The sequence below is a fragment of the Megalops cyprinoides genome, chromosome 1 (assembly GCF_013368585.1).
Source record: "Megalops cyprinoides isolate fMegCyp1 chromosome 1, fMegCyp1.pri, whole genome shotgun sequence".
Taxonomy (NCBI): domain Eukaryota; kingdom Metazoa; phylum Chordata; class Actinopteri; order Elopiformes; family Megalopidae; genus Megalops; species Megalops cyprinoides.
In genome coordinates, this window is record NC_050583.1 from 51,345,438 (window position 1) to 51,371,024 (window position 25,587).

Sequence of the window (25,587 nt, forward strand, 5' to 3'; positions counted from 1 at the left end):
CAAAAACATGAAAATAAACTGCAATTAAAATCATTACTATTGTCCTTGTCATAATTTTTTAAATCCTTGTTTGGGGGGAAATGACATTTGACTGAAATTAGTGCAGAAATGAATCCTACATTTGAGAATTATTTAAGCCAGAAACACATTATTAAAAGTTTACTGATAATCTGAACTTTCACCGGGGTCATTTCAATTAAGATCTTCGTCCTTTTTCCCCTAGGAAACAAGCTTAAAGTTATTGTGGTCTCTCTGAATCAAAATAAAGATGTGGCAAATACTATCCCTAACAGTACTGTTTTACTTGGAGGTAACTGGCCACAGGTGCACAAAGTGATCACCTTAACCACTGAGCTATTCAACATTAGTCATTAATCGGTGTGGGGTCTGCAAGTGTATTTGTGCTGATCCCAGGAATACCTTCCCCATCTAAAAAAATGCAAATAAAAACACAGGAAAATCAATTTTGTCTAGAAAACTGCTTTAATCATTAAAATACATGTCCCAAAAATGTCACTGTACAAAGGAAATATTAAAGATGCCTTAATCTCACAGTATTTCAAATAATGTGATGAGGTGTGCTGCAAACTGTACTGTTTGTATATTTTTGAATCCAGCTAAACAGGGCTGGGAGTGACAAAGCTATGTCTCGGATATAATTTTGGACCTGTCCAGGAGGAAACTGATTCTGTTGACCTTTGGTTACTGCCAATACCAACATCACTTACAGATTACCTAAATTATAGTAATAAAATAAAGAACAAAATGTACATTCAAGACTACAGCTACAGACCACGACATGCTCAACCTGATGGCTACTGTATGCTCGCACAGACCAGGCGGTCGCACCTTTCGTAGTTAACACAAACTACTGTGATATGTTAGAATATTAGGTTGTGATTGTGGGGAGTGTGTGCTTCCATCGTCTGTCACGCAGGAGCCATGGCCACGCCAGTCACCCTGCTGTGGACTCCTGCTTCTCTCTCTGCGCCAGTTCCTGCTGCCGGATGGCCTCCTGCGCCTCCTGCTGCATCTTCTCCAGCTTCTCCAGCGTGACGGACTTCAGAGGCAGTAACTTCGGCTTGCAGAGGACCATGGTGGGCACGTCCTCCATGGACAGCTGCCCTGGAGAAGAGATGATGCACACATCTGGAGTCACTGGCAGGTCGCTCAGTTCTTGATGATGCCTCAAAAGCATCCACATGATTTGCTATAGCACCCTACATACTTATTCATACCCCTGCTTAAATAGGAACAAAAACATGAAATGACAGAAAAATGTGTTATACTTCAATCTTAACAGCATTGCACAAAACAGTCATTGTTCATAACTGCTCTTTTTTTTTCCAGAAAGGGTCCATAAGGGTCACACTTCTCTAATGTGGGGTCTGAATAAATATGGAGGGCACTGTAGATACACCCAGCAATAGACTGTTAAACAGGTGTCTGGATACTAAGACAGGTACATACCAGTAATATATTTTTTCAGTATAGATTTCATTTTAGCAAGCACCTTGGCTGCCTAGATATTGGCATGTATTAATGGGCATACGCTACAGTTTTTTTTCATATTCTGTTCAGCACATGTGCACATGAAGCGTAAGCTCTTGCTTAGCTCCTTGGGCCATGTTAAGAGTGAAATAACCACAGCAAGTGAATAAGTATTTTATCACATAGCTTGCATTTTGAGATATGCATGATTATTGCTTTCTAGTATCCTGTTTACAATTCTACTTGCAAAGTCAGGTTTACAGTGTCTTGATCACATATGACTAAGCATTTTAAACATAATAATTATTGGTTGTTGTAGAAAGCTGAATCTCTGGTTGTGTTCCATGTAAATAAATGGGATGCATAAACTTTTTGTGGTTATGGTTTTTCAGTTATACAGTGACTGCTTCTAAAATGTACAGTATGTGGAAATGATCCCACTGGAACTCGAGAGTTCACAGTGACAACACAGTGGGGCAGAAGTGTAGCACAGTGGAAAGGAGCAGGGCTTGTAACTGAAAGGTTGCTGGTTCGATTCGACTGCTGCTGTGCCCTTGGGCAAAATACTTAACCCTGAATTGCCTCACTAAATATCCAGCTGTATACATGGATAATTTTAAAAAACTGTAACCTATGTAAGTATCTCTTGATAAGAGCATCTACTAAATGACACTATTGTAATGTAAGTGCACTGTTATTGGGGGGGGGGGGGGGGGGGGGGGAGCCGCTACAAGTGGATACAGGTTTCTGCAATCTTTACAAAAAGCTTGATAAATTTTATTTCTTGCATGTATATTGTGCTTTGTAAGTATGGAGAATTTACAAAAATTACTAGTCTGCAACCAGCCTTGTGCAGGTTCCACTGGATAAGCCTGAGGATATGCAGAAAGGCTGAGGCAACACGGACTTTATAAAGGCAGGTCAAGCACTCAAACCCTCCAGCGTACATTAAAGGTCACCACGTGAATATATAAGTCTGATGTTAAAAATAAAAAAAAAAAGATTGAAAATTCACCAGGCCACAGCGGCAGCCACGCGAAAGCTGAGAAAGTAACGGTTTATACTGTAGTCAGAATAGATGTATAAACGCCTACACTGAATGCGTGGCAATCTCAGATCATGTGTTCTGCTTTGTAAAAACGATCTGTTGGAAATGTTTAAGGACACTCCGGGAACATGGTGTTCACAGTTATGTTAACAGTTACCTTTCCTTTGGCTTCAGTCCAGTCAAACAACGGCCGCGCTGCAAGCCGAGGCAAAGTAACGCCTACTCAAACCATTTCAAGCTCTGCATACCAAGATTCCCCACACATTATTTTGCGGGAACAATACTTAAAACTGTGCATGACTCTCGCTTATCTGTCAGAGCGTAATAATATGCGCCCATACCTGTTCATGTCATGAGCCTTGCTGTGCTCAGAAATTAAGTTAAGATATAAGAGTTCAGATATGTCACCTACACGCATGGATGTCAATGATCTCCGGTTAGGCAGATTCTAAATTTTTATAAAGGTCTCATAAAAGCGTGTGGGAGTTTAATGATAAATTCGTGTTGAAATTTTAAATAATAATAATAATAATAATTAAAAAAACAGGTTTGACCACCAGAAGTGATTTTTTAAGGTTTTATTGTAGGAACACACCGTGGTCCGTTCTTAAACATAAATAAATACTGTTAGAGAATGTAGTTCATTAACAACAGGTTGAATGGGAAGATGAAATATAATACAAGATAGTTAGTTAACACAGCTACCTTGTTTGGGAAGAAATGATCTCAAGGCATGCTGTATAGGCATGCTGTTTGCTATTCGCCTGAGCGACTAGAAACGTAAACATAACATTTTTTTCAGCTACGTTAGATAACTTACCTTGTTTGGGAAGAACTTCTCTGAACATTGACTTGACTTCGGGCATGTTCTGTCAAGCAGTTAGCTTGCTAGCTAGCTGGACCTGTGGGGAAGATAGTGCGCATTTTTGTCAGATTGCCAGGTAATTTCAAACCAGCTAACGTTAGCTGGATACCAAAGTTCGCCTTTACTATCGAGCACCACTAAAACAGATCAGTCAGCGGCTAACATGCTAGAAGGCTATCACCATTGATGTTAGATCGAAAATGCTGAATAGCTACCTGTATTGACTAGCTATCTTGATAATGTATATGATTTATACCGTTGTCGTATTCATTATTGTGAAATCAATTAAACTATTAAAGCAAAACAACTGCTTAGCTATTCAGTGCGTCGAATGCGCACTGTTCCATCTAGCTTGCAAGTTACCACGCTATATTTTGAATATAACAACTCGTGCTAGCTATCTACACCTAGGATATAGGGATGATTCTTACATCTAGTTATTACATTCGCCTCTAAAATACTGACATAACGTACATTTTCACACATTTGTAGCATACCTCGATCGTACGTTTAGGTACTCAGCACCAAGAAGGTTTGAAAATCTTGCAAGATGTAGTTTATCTTTCTGCGAACCGCAGGTTTAGGTTGCTGGGAGTTTGCTACCTAGCTGGACGGCTAATGTTAGCCAGCTAGTTACCGAGACGCTGAATCCGCTTAGCTACTACCTCGACTGGCCAATACGGAAAAAACAGGAAGTGGAAAAAATGTTTTGGGGATTGTGGGAAATGTATTCCAACGTTGACACATCGCTTCAATGACGTTTCAACTTGACAGATGACAGCTGATAGTTGAGATGACAGTTTAGCGGACGCTATAGCGGGCAGTTTAAATGAGTAGGAAATTGGCTTAGTTGGTAAAACTTATCCAGAGAACAAGCTAGTCTACAGTTCATGTCTTACCTAATTTAGCTAGCTAACTATTCCAGGGCAGTGGCTCTGTTGGCTATCTGCCGAATAACTTGTTTAGTACTGTCGAGAAACTAGTCACAGTTGTAGTTAGTCCTCCCTGCCTTTGTGGGTACTAGTTAGATGTTCACACAATGGAACTTTAGCTAACGTCAGACGGACTACAATTTTAGCTATTTCGGTAACGGTAGCTATGTAGCCAGCAAGCTGAAGTGCTCTGGGATTTATGGCTTGGAGACTAGCATGTATTTTCCTCATACGTCGGCAGATACCTAGCTATAACAGAACTACACAAGTCCTGTCTAACAAAATAAATTGTTTGTACAATGCCAACGGATTCAGATGCTATTGTAAGAGTTGATATTCTGGGATAGGTAAGTGCTGTCTAAAGAGTGTCGTCCAGGGAGATGGTTTCTGAAATGGATGTTCTGTACGTTCCGTGTGCTTAAGGCAAGTAAAGGACTGAAAATCTGAATCTACGGTTTGCCCACTGGTTTATTTGTTGTAGCACACGGTCTCACCTGCACCATAACCCAACGAGGTTAGGTCAGTTTAGTCTCCTTTTGCCCAGTGCCCACCCTATAGGAAAGGAGCACCCTTCTCTATCCAAGAAAAGTCTCGTGATACACTTGTAGCGTGCGTGTGACGCAATACGTGCGTGTGACGCGATACGTGTGTGCGATTATACGTGCGTGTGACGCAATCTAGTGGTAGGGGAGGGGACCTAGCAGCAGCAGTGTAGAAAAGGAGGAGGAAGCAAGGATGGCGGAGTCACACCTCTGAAGGTAAAACAGTTATATTACTACATACGTTTAAATACGCCTTTACGTCCATGTACATTTTTATATGAAGGGTAATAAACGTCTGTTTTTATTAGCCACCTCTCTCGGTGGGTGATGCGGTATTTTTATTGTAGCAGGGTGGGGAAAATGCACTCTTTTGTTCAGCTAGCTACGGAATGGCCGCTGTGTGGAGAATGTGTTTTCTTTTTTCCTCTTATTCAGTAGGGGAGCGAAAAAAGGGCGCCCGCAAAATTGTATCGAGGTGACGGATTCCGCCTTTGATAGCCGAGTGTCTGCTTGTAAACACAAGAAGGAGTTCGCCCAAAATGGTCATCCCTCTGTCGATGTCAGTTCAACAGCAGATCTTGGCTAGCTAAGCTAAGCAGCGGACGAATTGCGTACGGGGCTGGGGCTGTGCTCTCGCTGCAGCTCGTTTCCCCCTATTGAGCTCTCGATGGTCGGGACGCTGTTTCACGGATGACAGCTGCTTCTGCAGGCCTTTAGGAGAAACCGTGGCGCCCCAGTTCCGGGTGTGGGGTGTCGGTTATTATTGATAGTTTTTTGCAACCGATTATGGCCATAGCAAGTTGTCTTTGTTAACTCGTTGTCGGAAGTTATTTTTTTGTCGTGGTGATTTGTGGGGTATAGCTTTCCCCCCGTTAGGCACATCGAGAAAGGGCGATGATTTGTTTAGATAGCAAGCCAGCTAACTAGCGTGCGAGCTTATGTTTGCTTCTTTTCGGTAGTTCGCTAAATGTGAGCCGTAGTTTGCTTGCTAGATAGCTTGTATTTTGGTGGCTACTGTAGTCGGTTCTTTAATGGTGGTTATGAAATTAGCTTGATAGCTATTCGTGTTTGCAAACGGTACAGAGCGAATTCCAGCCAACTGGCTTGCGATCTAGATTTGACTTGACTAGCTATAGTACCAAAACTAGATAGCTATGATATCTACCTGCTCAGGGCTCGGTGTATTTTCGTAACGTTAGAATTCATTTCCAGTCAACAAATAAAGCTAGCTAGCAAGCCAGATGAACCTTAAATACACGTTGTCTTGTTTTGTTTAGCTGCCTTACGTTAGCGATTTTTCTCCCTGAATAGCTGTTTTAGCTACTTAGCTAATCAGTGTCAGTTCATTAAAATGTAGCAACCTGATTTAGCCAGCCGTTTAGTTTGTACAGTAAATTGTCTAGGAAGCTAATGTAGTCAAACCATTTAGCTAATGTTAGCTACCAAATCGGTTGCGTTTCGTGTTTTCTTTGGTAGCTAGCTTGCTAAATGGCTGTAAATCAGCTATGCGGTGCGCATCAGCTAACGTTAGCTAGCAGTCATATTAGATCGATTCTCTAGCTAGCAGGCAATTGTATCCTGCATATAAATATGTCTGATTTAGCAGTCTCAAGAAGATTGGCATTAGCTTGCTAACTAGCCAACCACTAGCCACCTCACCCAATCGTCTGTGAGTGAAGTTGATGTCAGTGAACGTAAAACTTGGCTGGCTAGGTGGATAGCTAGCTACAGTAATGCAGATGTACACATAGAAAGTAACTAGTTAACGTTAGATTACATTAGCGTTAGTGGTTCAAGCATCACTTGAGTTGTGAGAAGGTAACATACTGTAGCCGCCTAGTTGACATGGTTACTTTGTCATTTTGAGACAGATCACTGGTTACATTCTGAATCCATCTGCCAAGTAGTTACTAGCATTAGCTAGTTAATAAATAAACACGACACGGGGAAATGCGTTAACCGACTTTGAATGGAGGCCACAGACCGTCACTGTGGGGATTCTAACAGACTTGGTTTAACAAATAACCACTCAACATCTGAAATTGGTGCGATGGTGCTATAGTGATGCGCTTTCTGTTTTACCCACTTCCAATGGCGGTTCACAATCACAGCATGGTGACAGTTTGCGGTGTAGTTTTAAGCATAAAACCACCTTCGTAACTTCAGAAATTTGCAGTTGTGTTGATCAGGAAGGAAGAATGGATGAATGCATAAAACGGATGGATAAATGGCGTGCATTTTAGTATATGTGTTTACAGAGACGTGGAAACACAGTGGCAGTACTGGTCTTTACTGATGTAGCCACCTTAATATTTCCACAAGGCAACCATTGAGGAACATCTTAATGCATGTAGTGCCATATGGATTGAGCATGGGGAAGCCTGGCACAAAATATATTGAACTGAATGAAATTGCTTTTCTGAGAATGAGAATGTAAACACTGAGGAAGGTCTTTATGTGTCCTTTGTTAGTTTTTATTTTATTTTAAGTATATCTCAATAGGGAGTTATGCTGACATTCAACAGAATTGTGAACAAAGCATGGTGGTTTTCTGTGGATACAATGTGAATATTTTTGAAAGTGTTTTAGTAATAATCAGTTGCCCTTCGAGGGCTGGAGTGTCCTATGTATTATGAGTTTAGGAACGGAGCAGAATAATTTCTGCTTGTTCATTGGTGTTAGATATTAAGGGGTAGTGCAACTTCTGAGTTTGTGTAATATTATAAGGCCATCCCCCAAAAGTTATTTTTATTTGGAATTATGTGTTGGTACTTTGTTTCCATACAAAACTTTCTGGACAGTGTTAAATGTAACATTAAAAAAACACTGAGACTACAGTGCTGCGGGTTTGGATCCCAGTTGAAACACTAAAAACTTGGTCAAGATGATTAATTCAGTTTGCACTAGTAAATATTCAGTTTAAGTCACTAGCCGGCCTGCTAAGTATATGAAAAGTAATGCTCATTCATCCTAACAGTAGTATGTAATTTGCACACTCTTTCAAATACATTTATGTCACCATAATTAGAGAAAAAAATCACAGGTTCAGGTGTTGGAGACCATGAAGGTAGAACTTCACTTGCACCAAAGAGTTGAAAAAACACTATGTAGATGGTTGCAATTACTAATAATTAATTACTAACTTATTAAGCCTGTTTCAGATTTGTGTATCGTTATATGGCAGTGGAGTGAAATGCAAAGTGTAGTAATGTTTTAATGGTTGTTTTCATTTCTCTCTGGCTTATCTGTGATCTGATGTTAAGCAGTGTAATTCCATTATGTAATATTAACATTTAAAAAAAGTTCATGTCAAATGCTTATTACAGATTTTGTCATCATATTGTTGCCATCTTAACTGGAATAGTAGTAGGCCATTCTTCAAGAGAAAACGGAAGCATTACCTCTTGTCTTGTGCAACATTTGAAAACATGAGTGAAACAGTAGGTTTAGTTTTTACTAATTTAACTGGTCACCCATGTATTCCTAGGCAGATTAATAAACCTGGTCTGTCCCTTAGATGGCAGTTTGATTAAGTGATCTTTCTTCATTTGTTCCCTCATTTGATCGAAAGTTAAAGAAGAAGAGAACTCATTTCAAACTTCACCTGTGGTTTCCCTCTGATAAAAACCAAGGGAAAGCATTTTGTTGGACTTTTTAAATACTTCTTTGTCTGACTGGAAAGAATCTTGTGTTTGGTATGCATTTGGCTCTGTACATACAAGTGAACATTTTTCTGGGGATTGATTCTCAAATACTTCAGACCTTTTCTAGAAATCTTCAATTTAATTTAAAGTCTAACTGCATGTTGAATGATAATTGTCAGGAAAACAACTGATAACTTGTTTTGGGGAAGAGCCCTAGCTGGTATTTTAATTAAAGATTTGAATGTATGTTTTCAGCTTTTTTGATCAAGTCTCCACCTTAATAATTTTGTTTCAAGAGAGAAAACGTGTGCACCACCATGTAGGCCAATGATTTGCCTCGGATTTCACAGAACAGCCTTAGAAGTCCTTTAAGGTGTATCGCTATGGACTGAATATTGCTTTGTCATTTATACAGTGATCGACCCCTTTTACTAGAAAGGTCACATGACCTGTGGGGAGTCTAAGCTTTGAAGAGTGCTCCCAAAGATTACCCTCAGCGGTATTAACCTTTCAACAGCTCTGATCCGAGGCTGAGCGTGTTCTTTTCAGCTGGCCGGAGTGTTTGAGGGTGCAAAAGAAATTAACGCTGCAAAAAAGGAGAAAGCTTTTTGTCATGTTTACAAATGTAGTTTGTAACCCCTACAATGTGTATTGCACAGGTTATGTTTACATACCAGGAGGCGGCTCAAGTGCTTGAAATTGAATATTGTCGCGACCACTGCTGGATCATGTGAAGCGCGCCTATCAGATAGGTTAGCAAATGAAAGATTGATTTTGTTTGAACCATCCATTTAAATAAACATTCACTCTTAAATTGGTGTCAAACAAGGATAGACAATACCACAGTTTAATAAGAAGAAGCGCTTGTGAACCTCTTACGTTTTTACAAGCCTTCAACAGTGATTGAAAGTGGGCGAGTTTGATAGTTTTGAAAGCTCTGGGGCGTGAAACCATAGCAACGCATTCATTCACTGAACTCTTTGAACATGGCGTCCCGTGCAAGAGATGCATTGTATGGAAATACTTTGATAAAATAGCCGAAATGGCAGTGGCAGTGAGATTTGACACCCAGATACCACAGAGCCACTGGCACAGTGCCTCCCGTATACACAATCTTTCAGACAGCAGACAAACCGTTAAACAACGTAAACAGGCAGTGTGCAAAGGACAGCCCACGTAAATCACTGCGTTCTCTTCCGTAGCTGCTCACTGGCACGAGCTTGCCTATTTGGAGCTTGTCCCCTTCGTGCATACCGTCGTTACGTTTTGCAGAATGTGTGGGGCTATGTGAAGTCATCCCCCCCCCTTAGTTCAGTCCAAATGGTTCAGATGTTTGCAGGGTGAGTGTCCAGTACTTTTAATGAGCTAATAGAAGCAACAAGAAACATTAGAGGTCAACAAGCACTGTCAGCAACATCTGAACCGAGTGTTCAGCTGAAGATGAAAAAGCAGGTGAATGCACTGCTTTGCCAGTATTCACTTGGGTAGCTAACTAAACACATATATTTGAGTTGCAAAAGTTTTTGATGTGCTCCAGTAAATGTAACATTAACTTGCAGCGCAAGATTGCATTGCATAAAGCCAAGGAATAATATTTTGACTGCATGTTTGGAAAACTTGCATTTTGAGAAAACTATTATCATCAAATTTCATATGCTATTGTGTGCCATCACCACAAAATAGCTTAAAATAGAGCCTAGAATTCTGTATTGACATCAGACCTGTGTTGAACTGATAGAACTGTATAAGGAAAAGGCAACAGAATGCCATTTTCCCTTTTATAAAGTAAATGTTTATCCTAAAAAGCTTATTGACTGAAATTTACATTAGCGTTGAGATGTTTATGCTTCCATAATGTCATCTATCCACAAGAGCTGTTAGCTACAAGAGCTTGCTATTGAGGATGCTGTAGCTGGGGATTAAACAGTTCAGTAAATATATACAGTACATCGGACAATATTTCATGCTTCATATTTTGATAAGAAAATATATATGTGCACCCTTATGCATGTTTTCTGTAATGTGATATTGATATATAATCTAGAATTTTTTCTTTTATACTTGTGAGTTTTATTAGCTGGTTGTCGGTGCTCTTTCTTTTCGTTTGCAATGCTGTTTGGACCTGGAAGCGAGCCATGTGGTATCCTGGGTACTCATGATAAAGGGTCTAAATTATATGTCACCATGCCTTATTACTGATATTTTGTTTTCTGGTATTCAAGGTTTGATTTTAGTTAAACTTGGTTTAAGGATCCACAGACCGTCGTTGCTTGAACATCCTGATCTGGCATGATAGTTTTGTCGGTTGCCGGCAGTAACTGTAGCCAGTAGGCAGCAATGTTCAGATGATTTTGGCAGGCAGCATGGTGAAGCAATATTTGGCTGAAGTGTTCTATATTTTGGATTATTTTAAGTTTTTTTTTTTTAAGTCTCTTTTTGGAGTTTGTAATGAGAAGTTACATGTCACAGTTTCTCTGGTGGTGGTTATTGCTCTGAGCTGCCACCTCAAACGTCAGTATGGATGTTTGCCATTTTTCATACGTGGGAACTTGCATGTCATTTTAGGTATTCCCATGTTTAAAAGTTAAACATATTCATATTTGTGTGCAATCTGAGCTAGTGCTTAATTTGGTGAGATACAATTAAAGCATTCAGATATAGCACTGCTATCCACCACAGCTCTTTGCCTTATGTAAAGAAATAGGATACAGGATGATTGTTGACCTAGTAATATTTTTGTTGCTTAATTTTAACCTTTTTAGAATATGTGAGTGTCGTTTTTTTAGGAGGGGTATGAGAGACGTTCTCTTGCACTGTTAATACTTATTACTTATATTAACCATATATTTAATGATTTCATATAAACATAAAAATATATATTGTAGATTTTAGTGCTAATTGAATCTAATTGCAATGCACCTTATTGTAGATTCAAAGCCAGGATGGATAACAGATGAATTTTATAATGCCAGACAATTGAAGCTGTGTTCACCAAGTAAATAAGGGTTAATTTTGTTACTGTAGGTTAAATATAATTTTTTTGGATACTGTAAATAGAATGTTTTTTACAGTGTGAAGGAGAGGGATGACATATTTAAATGTTTTTTTCCCCCTTAACCCATAAATGTCTGTATTGTGCCACCATCATCAAAACACCTGTCATTGCTACATTGGGATTGTTACAAAGAGAACTATCATAATAGAGCCAGTGGAACTGCCATAAGTAGTCTGTGTGTTTCTGTTTTATAGGCATGAATCAACATGTTGTGATGGAGTGCTTACTCACATCGGTCAAAGTTTCAGTGTCCAGCCTGGACTCCATCCATGACAAGCTTTGCTGTGCTTTATAAGTAGCTAGCACCCTTTCTTAATCCAGGTTTTCATTATTCAGTACTCCAGCATGTCAGCGGACATCTTCGCATCCTTCATGTGTTTTAGACTGCAAAATCTGTTAGTGCTTCATCTTGGGCCTACAGCAGTCTTTGTAGGAGAGTGAGTGTATTGTACCAGGATACGTGTAGAAAAGTCATTTTAATAACTTCAAATATATAATATGTTCCAGATGGCATCCACCAAGGATGAAAAAGAAATCATGGCTGCCAGATCATAGTTTTATTGGTATTACATTTCTTGAGCAGATAATTATTGAAAGGGTCGAAGTTGTTTCACCATAAATAAGATACAGCTGTCTTACTTTTATTTTTTAGTATTGTATTGGAATGGCAGATGCTTTTATCCTGGGCATCTCACAGAGCAACTAAAACATGTTCTGCAACATTAGGGTGTCCCTTTGCGACAACATGACACAGGCATGTTATGACTGAAGTCTGCTAGGGGAAGAGCTAATTCCATAAGGTTCTTTTTTATTTTGTTTTATATATTTTTATATTTATACTATTATTATGATGTGAGGCATTAGTGTAGTGCAGTGATAAGAAGCTGGGCTTGTAAAAGGTTGCTGGTTCGATTCCCCGCCCAGGCACTGCTGTTGTACCCTTGGGCAAGGTACTTAACCTATAATTGCCTCAGTAAAATATCCAGCTTTATAAATGGATAAAATTGTAACCTACTGTACTGTATGCAAGTTGCTCTGGATAAGAGCGGCTGCTAAATGGCAAGAATGTTATGTAATGTATTTTACCTTTTGTCAAATATGTGTATTTATGAATATTTACTTCCCCGTTGATGTTGTGCCGGGTTAAAAACAAAAATAAATGTCCCTCATTTTTTATTCAACAGCGAATCCAAAGGATGAGAACCCTGATGACCTTTCTCATCTGAACTTTCCTTCAACCCCGGGCGAGGGATTGTGCGAGGTTCAAAACAAATATGCGGCAGATGGTCATTGCACCAGACAAGCTGCTTCAAAGAATTGGCTTTCCCATGGAGTTCTAGGTACTCCGGACCGCGACTGGGCTTCTGACTTTCGCATGTACGCAGCGGCATGTGTGCGCACGCGTTTATATAGAGGCGCGTCCCTGTTTCCATCCACCCGGTGTGACACCTTTTTTTTGTACTAAAACGAACAAGAAAGACTCAGGGTCCATGAGCAACCTGGCCAAGGCGACGTCAACATGAGTAGTTCTTTAGGAAAAGACAAAGACTCAAAAGAGAAGGACCCCAAGGGTCCGTCGGGAAAAGAAAGGGAAAAGGAGGCCAAAGCCTTGAGCAGCTTCAGTAAAGATGGCAAGGAAACCAAGACCAAAGGGAAAGATGCCAAAGAAGGAAAGAAGGATCCGGGGGGTGCCCCGCCCGCGGTGGCCTTTTCCGTGGACAACACGATAAAGCGGCCCAACCCGGCGCCGGGGGCCCGCAAAAAATCCAGCAACGCGGAGGTGATCAAAGAGCTGAACAAGTGCCGGGAGGAGAACTCCATGCGCCTGGACCTGTCCAAGAGGTCCATACACATGCTGCCGACGTCCATCAAGGAGCTGACGCAGCTGGCCGAACTCTACCTGTACAGCAACAAGCTGCAGAGCCTGCCGGCCGAGGTGGGCTGTCTGGCGGGCCTGGTGACGCTGGCGCTGAGCGAGAACTCGCTCACCAGCCTGCCTGACTCTCTGGACAACTTGAAGAAACTGCGAATGCTGGACCTCCGGCACAACAAGCTGAGGGAAATCCCGGAGGTGGTGTACAGGGTGACGTCCCTGACCACCCTGTACCTGCGTTTCAATCGTATCACTGCTGTGGAGAAGGACATCAAGAACCTGACCAAGCTCACCATGCTGAGCATCCGGGAGAACAAAATTAAACAGCTACCTGCTGAGATCGGTGAGTGACACCCCCACCCCCCTCGCCGCCACAGGAGAAGGTGGAGGCTGCATGCCACTCCTATTGAGATAAGAAATTTTCTGTGCGTTTGTATTGCATTTGTCTAAAGTGCTGGGTATGCTTGGGTCTGTTGGTTTTTCTGTTTACCAAAAAAGGAAGAGAAAATTCAGATTTAAGTTTATTATGTCGTAAGTTGTCGATTTGAAAGCTCAAATATGCTTCAGAATCAGTAGGTTGAGGAACTTTCTCAATAAAAGCATACTAATAAAATGTGTATTTCAACATTTTGCATCTCCTGTCCAGCTGTGAGAAAGCAGAGTTATTATTACTTGTATAGTACGAATTGTTTCCACTACCATTGAGTGAAACTGAATCATGCCAAATGTGGTTATTGTCTTGCTCCGGAAAGTTTACTTCCCGCTTGTTTTTTTTTCCTAAGGGTAACAATTATACTCTGTGATACAAGTGATATATAGAGCAGAACTTCCAGCTAAACGTAGGACGTAACTCCAAATGCAAACTAAATGATTAAAGGAAGTGTAAACACAGCCATCAGTTTGACTTTTTAAAATCCATGGGTGCTGTTCTCTGCTTTTACATCCAGTGCGAGATAACCGATAGGGCCTAGCAGACCTTTTATCGATATTATTGTTGTGCATATTTGTCTGTGGTTTGTGACGTGATTCGTGTTTCCTTACAGGGGAGTTATGTAACCTCATCACGCTGGACGTAGCCCACAATCAGCTCGAACACCTTCCGAAAGAGATCGGCAATTGCACACAGATCACTAACCTTGACTTACAGCACAATGAGCTTTTGGACCTTCCCGAAACTATAGGTGAGTGCTCCCAAACACGTGTGCTTTCTAGGAATGAGCTTAAAGATTAAAATGCATTGAATCCTTTTTCTCCCCCCCTTTTTAAAAAAAAAAAACACATTCTTTGCCCCGGACTGAAGATAGAAACGTAAATAGTTAAAAGTGGTTCATGATGTGTTCATGGTGAGGAAAAAAGTGCAAGCGTGTGTGTCAGGGGTGGTCCAAGCGGTTTTGCTTATAAGCTCTTTAAAAAAAAAAGACTGGTAGGCTTGTCAATAAAGCACTGCCTAAATAGGGTTGTTCCATGAGAAAGCAAATCCCAGAAAAACTGGTTTGATGAATCACACATTTATTTATGTGCCTTATAAGGGCCATTTGCTTAGTGCGTGCTTAGTGTGGCCAAATAAGCACTTCCCCCGTGATTCGTTTTCATATTTTTTCCACTTACAAAATATAAAAAAGCTTCCACTGCAAGGTTCAGTTGCATGGGAAGAGATTGGTGGGACTTACGAAGCACTACCTTATCTTGTGAAAATAAGTGCTTGTTTGGCACGTGAAAGACATTTATTTGGTGTGTGCTTGCCGCTGCACGTCCAGCTAAAAACTTTCCCTGGGGGTAATTTTCAAACGCTTTTTGACATGACTTTTTAAGTACATCTTGAATGCACCTTAAATGGTAACTGTTAAGTGAACTGCTGATGATTTTTTTTTTTCCTGGAGATCAGCAGTGTCGTTCTATTTGTTGAGGATTTTGATGTGTTGCTTTAGCCTTGGGATCCAAATCCACACCTTAAATAGACTTTTGTTTGAGCTGAGGAGGTACATGGATTCTGAAATTGAACTTGATGGTATAAGGTGTTTCAGTGAGTCCCTGTGAATACAGCTGTTTGTTGAGGAGTAGGAAATGCACTGTGGAAACCTGGGACTCCAGTAGCAATTGGAAAAAACATACCTAGTCTCTGTGTGAGTTCAGACAGTCATAAAGTGGTAGAATTTGGGGATCCACAGTGTCATTTTTTTGCAACTCACACACCAAAATAAGTGTAACATTTGATCCAGTGATTGAAATGCACATTTTTGATTTGCACAAACTAATTCGGCTTGAAATGATCAGATTCCGCTCATATTTAGACAGGTGAACTTGACCTCCTTAACTACGCAGGTACTGCTTTGGGGATACCATGGCGTTCAAGAAGCATTTCCTGTCCCTTGTGCTATACTAGGAAATACCTCATAATTTGTCCACTATTTATCAAAGATGGCTGCAGTTGAGGTCCAGTACACATGTACTGATCAGAGGGTCATCTCACAGTTTTGGTCCTCCTTTTGTAACCCCCTCTCTTGGACTTTGTACAACATTTGTTAAAAAATACTTCAGTAATGCATTCAATTCAGCAGAATGTTTTAATGCAAAGGATTTCTGGTGAGCCATGTGTAGGACTAACACAGTCACTGCCTCTGTTGAGCAGTCTGCATTCTTCTCGCAATGTGTATGTTGCCCACAGGGTTGACTTTGCTATGTTAACATTATTTCTTCTAAATCCACCTCTAGGCAAGTTCAGTAGAAATGTCATCTGTTGTTAGTCGAAAAGTTGAGCTACTATCTCCCAAAGCAGTTGCATCTATGTTGTAATGTGTGCACATCACAATGGAATGGGAAATACCCAGTAATCAATAATCACATAATCAAATTTCAGAACTCAATGCCAAGGATGCACGCAGTTTTATCATTGTGTATAGAGCCATTTAAATTGTGTCTTTATCCATTAATTCTATTCATAATAGCTACGAATGCCTGTGTCTGTTTTTTTTTCTTTCTTTAGGGTATGCAATCAGCTTTCATGTTACAAAAAAGCTACAGATATCATTAGCATGTCATTTTCTTTTAATGTTTCAGGTAATTTGTCAAGCATAAATCGCTTGGGTCTGCGGTACAATAGGCTGTCAGCAATCCCCAGATCGTTAGCAAAGTGCCGAGAACTGGAAGAGCTAAACCTTGAGAACAACAATATCTCAATGCTGCCAGAGGTAAGTGCAACCTAAATGATGGAAATCGATTTTGGGTCTTGTCAATGCACTGCTACTGGTATTTATAGTACAGTCAGCGTCTCGTAAAACGATACCCACCTTAGTGATGATGCAGGTAACAAGGCAATAGTGGGCGTGTCCGTATACAATCAGGTGTGTCACCCAAAGATGGTGTCTTGAAATTTGATGCTATGTTTTATATGTGGAGAAACAAAACAGGAACAGAACACCGCCATCTTCACCATGTAATTATGGTAATTATGCTATGTAATTATGGCGGAAGTTAATGACCAGACATGGTCCTTAAAAACAAAAAAACGCATATATGCTTAAAAGTGCATCGTTTATCTTTTCCTAAGAGTTCTACGTTGGCTAACCCAAAGACAAATGATATGTCTATTTAAAGGCATGGTAGCTATTTCCACGCTTGGCGCATACCAGTATACGAAATGCTAAAAGGTGCCAAGTGTTGGGAAAATGGTGTCACATTAGGTCACTTTATGGATGTATGTTCCTTTCATTTGTTTTTCTACAAAAGATTTCCACAGAATAAAAGTCCAAAAATTTTAAAATGTTTGTGTTTAATGCTTTTGGTGGTTTCCTTTCGATGCCTCTGTGTGGTTTTGTGATATGTGATACCGTGCATGGTTTGTTTCAACACTAGGGCCTCCTGTCGAGTCTGGTGAACCTGACCAGTTTAACGCTGGCCAGGAACTGTTTCCAGTCGTACCCCGTGGGCGGGCCCTCCCAGTTCTCCACCATCTACTCCCTCAACATGGAACACAACCGTATCAACAAGATCCCCTTTGGAATCTTCTCCAGGGCCAAAGTGCTGAGCAAGCTGAACATGAAGGTAAACGGCTGTCCCTCCTTCTCCGCCTTCTGCTGGTGGTCAATGGGGGCCCCCTCTCTCCGCGGGAACGGCCTCAGATTCACTCTCCTCACTGCTGTACCTCACGCCATTCAGGAAGGCAGCTGCTGCAGTGCAAAGCGGGCATTTTGTGAGGGGGAAAAATAAAAACCTTTGTTCATGGCTTGCTCAAGGCCCTAGTATAGTGTCAACAAAATAGTGCATATACCCCCCTCATCACTGTGTTTGTGATAAAAAAAAGCAGCTACAGCATTTTTATGGGAGGGTAGGAAGAAGATAAGGATTGACGTTGAAATACTGGAAGATTATGTTCTTTGCAGCTTTTTCAAACTCTGTACTTCTAATCAAATGCAAAACCAAAAAACAAGAATGTTGTATTATATATAACATTTATCATTTTTATTTTTAGGACAACCAGCTAACTTCTCTCCCACTTGATTTTGGAACCTGGACCAGTATGGTTGAGCTGAACCTGGCCACAAACCAACTGACCAAGATTCCTGAGGATGTCTGTGGCCTTGTGTCTCTTGAGGTGTGTTTTTATGTTGTTTACAAGAGCTTTTCTTAACAGCTACCCTCTGCTGCTGTAACTTTTATTCCCCCTAGTGGGATTTTGTATTTTTACTCCTTGCTGGTTAGGCGTATCCCACAATGCCCATCTTTCTCAGCACTTCCTGCTTCCATGAATCATGTCATTGTCACTACACTACAAGTTAGACTAAGTTTGAGACAATAAAATCAACCAAAGAGCCATGCAGCTGCCACAATATAAATGGAAACATTTTTCTCTCATTTATAATTAACGTGAAACATGAGCCTGAGAAGTTCCCGTTCGCTGAGTGTTTGTGTCAGTGCGGTGCGAATATAGAAGGTAACTTTGGTGGTTCAAAAGCAAGGACCAGATTTTGTATCTAATACACGCACCTGTGTATGTATGTGTATGTGTGTGTATGTGTGTGTATGTACGTGTGTGTGTGTGTGTGTGTGTGTGTGTGTGTGTGTGTGTGTGTGTGTGTTTGAGTATGTGTTTGTATACGTGTTTGTGTATATATGTGCTATGTGATGATAAAATGTTTTGGCTAGTTGCAGTACATTTCTAATTCTGTAAAAATATAATTCAAAATGCAAATCCAAATCACTGCAGAAAAAAATACTGTATACACACACACACACACACACATATACATATGCGTTATGTATGTACATACATATATTACAATTTTTATTTTATGTGCTAAGTTTTATTAATTGTTTTTTGGTTGTAGGTCCTGATATTGTCAAACAATCTTCTAAAGAAGTTGCCGCACGGCATCGGCAACCTGCGCAAATTACGGGAGCTGGACTTGGAAGAGAACAAGTTGGAATCTCTCCCGAATGAAATAGCCTACCTTAAAGATTTACAGGTGAGTTGGGTGATAGTCCCCTGTGCATAGTCTGCTAAGGCTCTGTTTTTAACTCTGAACAGAGGGTTTTACTAAATAATCCACTGCCTACTTTAAATTTGCAGGTGTTGGCAGTGTAGCATAGTGGTAAGGAGCAGGGCTTGTAACTGAAAGGTTGCTGGTTTGATTCGACTGCTGTTGTACCCTTGGGCAAGGTACATAACCCAGAATTGCCTCAGTTAATATCCAGCTGTAAAAATGGTTAAAACTGTAAGTCGCTCTGGATAAGAACACCTGCTAAATGACAATAATGTTATGTAATGAAATGTGAGGTTACCTTGCACTTAGTGTTTCTGTACATATTCCTCTGTGCATGTGTTGTGTGTATGTACAGTGGTGATTCAAACAGAACTTACCTGTTCTCTTTTGTCTGTTTCAGAAACTTGTCTTGACCAATAATCAGCTGACCACCTTACCCAGAGGAATCGGTCACCTCACAAACCTGACCCACCTTGGTCTGGGAGAGAACCTCCTGCAACACCTGCCTGAAGAGATCGGTGAGTGATTATGTAGCTGTCATACATTCATAACACTGTTATGCTCCATCAGCACAGTAGTAGCAGTATTACATCATTACATTACATTACACTACGTGCATTTAGTAGGCGCTCTTATCCAGAGCAACTTCCAGCACAATAGAACATAAGTGTATCCATTCAGGATGAATGAGCAACAGTGTCAGACCAGGCTAACAACACTCCCAAGACCAGTGAGTGTGAGCATAACACTGTTCAAGCCCTACCCTAAGTTAACTTGTGCAACCTGACTAGACAAGGGAAGCCAAGCATACTACTATAATCATTGGCGTCATTGTGTCAAGAAAATGAGTTTTAGGCACCTAAAACGGGTGTCTGTCCTGCATCGCAAACGGTGCTGTTGACAGGTTATCTGTCTGTGTCTCTCCTGTCTTCCTGTCACCCTCCTTTCCGTAGGTATGTCCCTAATGCTGTTGTGCTGGGGACCCTTCATTAGCTCAGTAGTGGCAGCATTACATCATCAGTGGCATTGTGTCAAGTTTGAATTAATTTAGCATTTACCAGTCAACAAAGAAGAAAAAACGGCAAGAAAATGAGTTTGAGGTGTCTAAAACGGGCGTCGGTAGGGTGTTGGTAACAGAGCTGTTGACGGTTTTATGTCTGTGTCTGTCCTGTCTTCCCATCCGTCCCGTTCCTCCCCTTAGGTACACTGGAGAACCTGGAGGAGCTGTATCTGAACGACAACCCCAACCTCCACAGCCTGCCATTCGAGCTGGCCCTGTGCAGCAAGCTCTCCATAATGAGCATCGAGAACTGTCCCCTCAGCCACCTGCCGCCTCAAATCGTCGCCGGCGGCCCCTCCTTCATCATTCAGTTCCTGAAGATGCAGGGCCCGTACCGTGCCATGGTCTGAACACCCAACCCCTATGTGTCATACACTGTAAAAACAAAAAAAAGAAAGAAAAAAGAAAAAACTATAATGAAAAATGCATTATTGTTGTTATGAATATCTTATCTGAGAGAAAAAAGGCAATTTTATTAAGACTGCATTACATGTTTCTGCTAATAGAGGAATCATAGCCATTTAGATCCCCACCAATCATGTTAAAAAAGAGAGAAATTACTTGTCTAGACCTCCTTTGCCAAAATTGATAGATGTATATTGAATAACCATGAGCTTAATGGCAGTCTTCTAACATATAAACCATATTGCCAACACAGTTACAGTAATTACAAAATGGTTATTAGAACAAGAATTACAATTGTATGCAAAAAAAGTTTAAACCTTTATTTTGCTGCTGCTGCTGCCATAACCCTTGTTTGTTTTTCTTTTATTTTATTTTATCGTTTTTTATTCCTTTTTTACCACTCCTTGACTAAAGATTACTGTGTGCTACTGTGCAGATGACTTCTCGGTTTATAGAGAACAAAGGTCTGATCTGGTGTTGGTGTTTAATTGTGAAGTGATTAAAAAATTCAAAATTAGTGCCTGTCCAGGAAAGACAACTGGCTAGTTCCTAAACTGAACAGATTTTGCATTTTTTTTTGTTTTTACAAAGTTAGCTATACTTCTTTTTCATTTTTTAAAAAAAAAATCATAGGTCATGTTTTTATTCCTTTGTATAATTTCATTTCCTGTCCATCTCCTGCAGAGGGTCAATAAAAGAAACTAACACTTTAATTAAAATTGGATAAATTAATGTAACAGAATGTGGAAAAAAAATCATTTATAGGGTCTGCTACCTAAGTAATTTCACCCTATCATCCATTTTGAAATTCTAATTCTTCTAATCACTGAAAACATAGAAAGAAAATTAATTGATAGAAACCAAGTCAAGGTAGTTAGCTTTCATCGTCAGTCAAAAGGCCTGGTTAATCTAACTGAAGAATACACTTCTGAAGTGACTTCCATTGAGATGTATCTTCAATCCCTTGGTCCCCGTTAGTATACGCAAAGCCAATTTGACAGCTAGTGTTTTTAAGAGAAATCGGTCTTTATTTGTAGAGCTGGGTGGCGGGATCTTGATGAACTGAGGTCATTTTTCTGCGTATGCTGATTGCCTCTCGTGCAACTCAGTCTTATTAATGTTTACGTTTGCTATATCTTTCAGTGTTGGGCACCGTTACTGTCGTTTCATTAAAACATATCAGGCACAGTGAAGGAATATTGCAGTAGAAGTGCATTAATCCACTTAGTTTCTCAGATTTATATTACTGTATGCCAAAAAATGTGCAAGATTCAAGCCCTGTCATAGTAACACAGTAAACTTCTGTTTAGATTACCGTACCGTTCTGTAATTCCTTTTTTCAGAGCAAAGTTTCAAATTTTCTGCATCACCAGATCTGAAAGTTTTGGGTGTATTGGGCACCCTCCCCATCCCCCTCCCCATCCCCCCACTGTCTCACCATGCTGCTGGTTATTATGCACTTTTTAATGGTATTGGCATCCTTCTTGAAGTTCCTTTTTACAATGAAATTTTCTTTTTACCGGTTGTATATTGAAAAGGGGCATTTTGTTTGATAGTGAAGTATTTTTTTCTCCAGTTTTTCCTCTGCGCTTTTCCTCTGCGTAATTTATAGTGTATTGAGAGAAAATTTTGTCTGCGTCAACAAGTACAATTTTGAAACAAGGACCGTAATTTTCCTTGCAGAATCAAATTTTAACGTTGAAGCCGTGTCTTATCAAATCTACATGAGAGTGTGCACACAAGAACTAAGTTCTGTAGAGGTCTGGAGATATTTTGCAAACAAACTGAAGCACCCATATCATTCCTCTGGGCAACAGACAAAATGTTTTGTAGTGATAAAAGTATTGCTTTCATGATCTGCAATGTTTTCACTAAAGAGCCAAATTTGAATCAAGATTTATTTTATTCCAATGACTAAATATGTCTATGATTAGTATTATATCAAGTGACTGTGCATTAAAAACCCAGACTTATGTCACAGCTTTGTGTTCAGTCATGGTTTTAATTGAGATTTTAATGTTGTCTGTTTTCGGCAGCAGTTTAAGATGGGGTTTTTTTGGGGGGTGACCAGTCACAGACGGGTGTATATGACCTCCTCTTTTTGTGGCCCCGTGTGATGACGTGAGAGAGCACCCCTTTTTGGGGGAATTGTATAGCTGCTTGATTATACCAGCAGAAGTCATTGCTGCTCGACAAACTCTTGAAACATATGCTGTAAAAGATGACTCTCAAGACTCTGTAAGGCAGATGCAAAATCAGCTATAGCCTTGGACAAATCCATTGATCGATGCGTTCAGGTTCGGTGGTTCTAACAGATCAAATCTTTTTTTCGACCTACAAAAAAGTAAATAAAATAAACAAACAAGGTGCATAATTGAGCCTAACATAGTTAAAGTACAGACTTAAAAATGTTTTAAAAAAGGGCTTTCTCTGTTCATGCTTAACAATACACCAGTAACCGTACATTCCTGGTTTTGAATAAAAGCTTCAAAATGTGCGTTTGAGCTGCTTTATTGATGTTACATTTAACAGCTGATAACAAGTGGAACTGTGTGAAAATGCCTTCAGTGAGTACTTTAAATGAAATATGTGCATTAGGTGTACAGCAAAAGAAAAAGACAAATGTGCTGTATTCCCTGTAATTAATTTATTCTTACTTGTTTCAACGTGCCATTTGAAATTGCGGCAACAGTAGTGGGTAGTGACTGGCTGACATCAAGGCAAAATAACAGAGACGTTAAGAAATATATTTAACGAATTTGGAAAGCATTTATCAAAAACCAGGAATGTAGTTTTAAATGTGCTTTTAAAAATGTTGATTAGTCAAATTTTCAATCTGCTGGGGCAGCCACTTTGACTCTTATCGGATGTTTTTTTTAATGATCTTGTATTGTTCTGGTGCATCCAAATGAATGGAGACTTAGGGTGTTTATTTTTCTATTGTTTGTGTTTTAGATCATAGAAATGATAGTGTATGAATCAAGGTCACCTTTTTTTCTTTTTAATTGTAGGAATGTCTTGTATGTCTCTCTTGCCTTGCTATGTTGTATAGGAAACAAGCATGTTCCATTTTCTTTGCCCATGATTATTGTTGGGGTTTGGGGGGTGTAAAAAGAAAAGAAGAAAAAACAATGTTGCTATTTGGTATCTGCAAAATGTTCTTTTGATTTTGTACATTTCAAAAGAGAGTATCAAAAGCATTGTGCAGCGATGCCTGCTATAACTGTACTCTGACAGCCTTAAAGGTAAACGGTTTTATCATTCTTTCCTTGTATTTTCGGCCAATCGGATGGCATTTTAACTGTGTTTTGTGAGCGTTCTGTTATCTTGGTTTCTCTCTGCTTGTGTATTGCTTATCTCAGCTCATCAATTTTCCGTAGGCGCTTTTCCCCACAAATCCAAAGTCATCTGTGCTTAGGATGAGCATTTGAAATAAGCATTTATTTGACTGCCTTACATTTTACTGTACATTTCTCTCATGTATTTTTGCTTATCAGTGTATTTTTTTGCAGTAGAGATTGTTTTAATGACTATGATTGAAAGAAAAACCATTGATAATCAGTCAGTATATAAGTGAATCAAAGGATGTGACCAGAACTAAAACAGTACAATTTCAGCATACTGCTGTAGGCTCTGGCCTTATAGTATGCTCATTGTAGGCCTTGCCTTTCACTCAGTTTCTACACTAATAAACTAAAACACCTTATAAAAGCAGAGAAAATAGGGGGAAAAAAGTCCTTGTTCTGCCCCAGTACTTAATAGAACTAAAATGGTGGTTTTTGGTTGCTTTTATCTGACGTTAATTTAGAATAAATACAGATAAGACTACCTCTCTCTGAGTCAGCATTGGTTGCAGTGACATTGTTTCAAACGTACGCTTAATTGTCATGCTAGGTGTGAGGAGGTGAATTGTAAACATATTTTTGACTGCTAATGTGAACACCTCTAATACAGCAGACTCCCGACAGTTATCTCACGACAGTTATCCAAATTATTGGAAAGAAACTGTTTGCTGAAATTAAATGATGACTTAAAACATTTATTCATCCCCCCCACCCCCCCACCCCCCGCCCCAAATATGGAATCCCTGAGATTTTGTCTATTTTTGGCATTGCAAAATATGACATTTGCAAATACATTACATGGTTGTGTTTGGCAATGTTCCATATGTACATATATCTTTCAACTGTAACAAACCTATAAACATTTACAAAATTTTAACGTTGCGTGAAATATTGTATTGTGTAGCAATCTTTGCTTTTACCAAACAGTACTGCAAAATGAATGCTGTTTTTTTTTCCACATATCAAATTGTTGCCTCTTTGGAAAAGAAAAAAAAAAAAAACAAAACAAAAAAAGAAATCGCCTTTCCTCTCTGTGTTTTGTCATTTTGCCGTTACGGTAATTTTATTTCAAACTGTACAAACACAAAAGCAGCATTCAGCCAAGTGGCTGGTTTACAGTGAGTAGTTTGCAATGATTTGCACATGCAGAAAAGAAAAAAAAAAAAACATTGAGGCACAATTTTAAAAAAGTTTTTCATCGGAAAGCGCTTGGGCCCCTTAAAAGCTTGGACGTCCAAGTCCACCAAAACAAAACGCTTCATATTTGTTTTGCTTTTAACCCCTGCCGTGGCCTAAATTAAATTCTGGCCAGTAGTAGGTCAACGATAAACTGTCTACACACAAAATGAGTACCCCATCCCCCTCCAAACCATGTATATTATCATTAAAACTGAAGTGTGTTGAATTTCCTTGTGTATGTACAAAACACACTAGACAATGATTGCTAAGCTGTTTGTGCTTTGAGGAGCGTTAGTCCAGACCCCAAGCGTTTTAATTGTTTTCCACTTTTTAACATAGTGCTGTGCCTTGTAACACTTTCAGACTCGGGCTGTTCCCTAAAATGTCTCTTTTTGTACCTAGAGTAAAGAGACCATTTAGTGGTGATGTCATTAGTGTGTAAACTTAAAAAAAAAACCTATCGTTTAGAATTTCTGATGTTTGTACCCTTGTCATGCCTGCACAATGCTTTTTTTTTTTGTTTTATTTTTTTTTTTGTTTGTTTTGATTTTTTTTTTAATTTTGGAGATGAATCCCACATTGATATATGTGGAAAAAAGCTCTGGAAATGTATAACTGTACTTTTAATCCAATTAATTGTAATGTTCAGTTTATGTTACTTCAATATAA

At 39.7% G+C, this 25,587-nt stretch overlaps 2 protein-coding genes across 2 annotated transcripts; one reads left to right on the forward strand and one right to left on the reverse strand.

Moving 5' to 3' along the window:
- Positions 1-477: 477 nt before the first annotated feature.
- Positions 478-4,074, reverse strand: bbip1 (BBSome interacting protein 1). Its single transcript, XM_036542695.1, has 3 exons — positions 3,902-4,074; positions 3,360-3,441; positions 478-1,125 (listed from the first exon to the last, which is right to left on the reverse strand). The coding sequence occupies exons 2-3, from the start codon at positions 3,403-3,405 to the stop codon at positions 956-958; spliced, it is 216 nt and encodes a 71-aa protein (XP_036398588.1). The 5' UTR covers positions 3,406-3,441; positions 3,902-4,074; the 3' UTR covers positions 478-955.
- Positions 4,075-5,029: 955 nt separating this feature from the next.
- On the forward strand, positions 5,030-20,735 carry shoc2 (SHOC2 leucine rich repeat scaffold protein). Its single transcript, XM_036536491.1, has 9 exons — positions 5,030-5,094; positions 12,762-13,793; positions 14,494-14,631; positions 16,508-16,638; positions 17,303-17,491; positions 17,919-18,041; positions 18,775-18,912; positions 19,331-19,448; positions 20,132-20,735. Exons 2-9 carry the CDS (start codon positions 13,097-13,099, stop codon positions 20,338-20,340), a joined length of 1,743 nt encoding a protein of 580 aa, XP_036392384.1. The 5' UTR covers positions 5,030-5,094; positions 12,762-13,096; the 3' UTR covers positions 20,341-20,735.
- Positions 20,736-25,587: the final 4,852 nt, after the last annotated feature.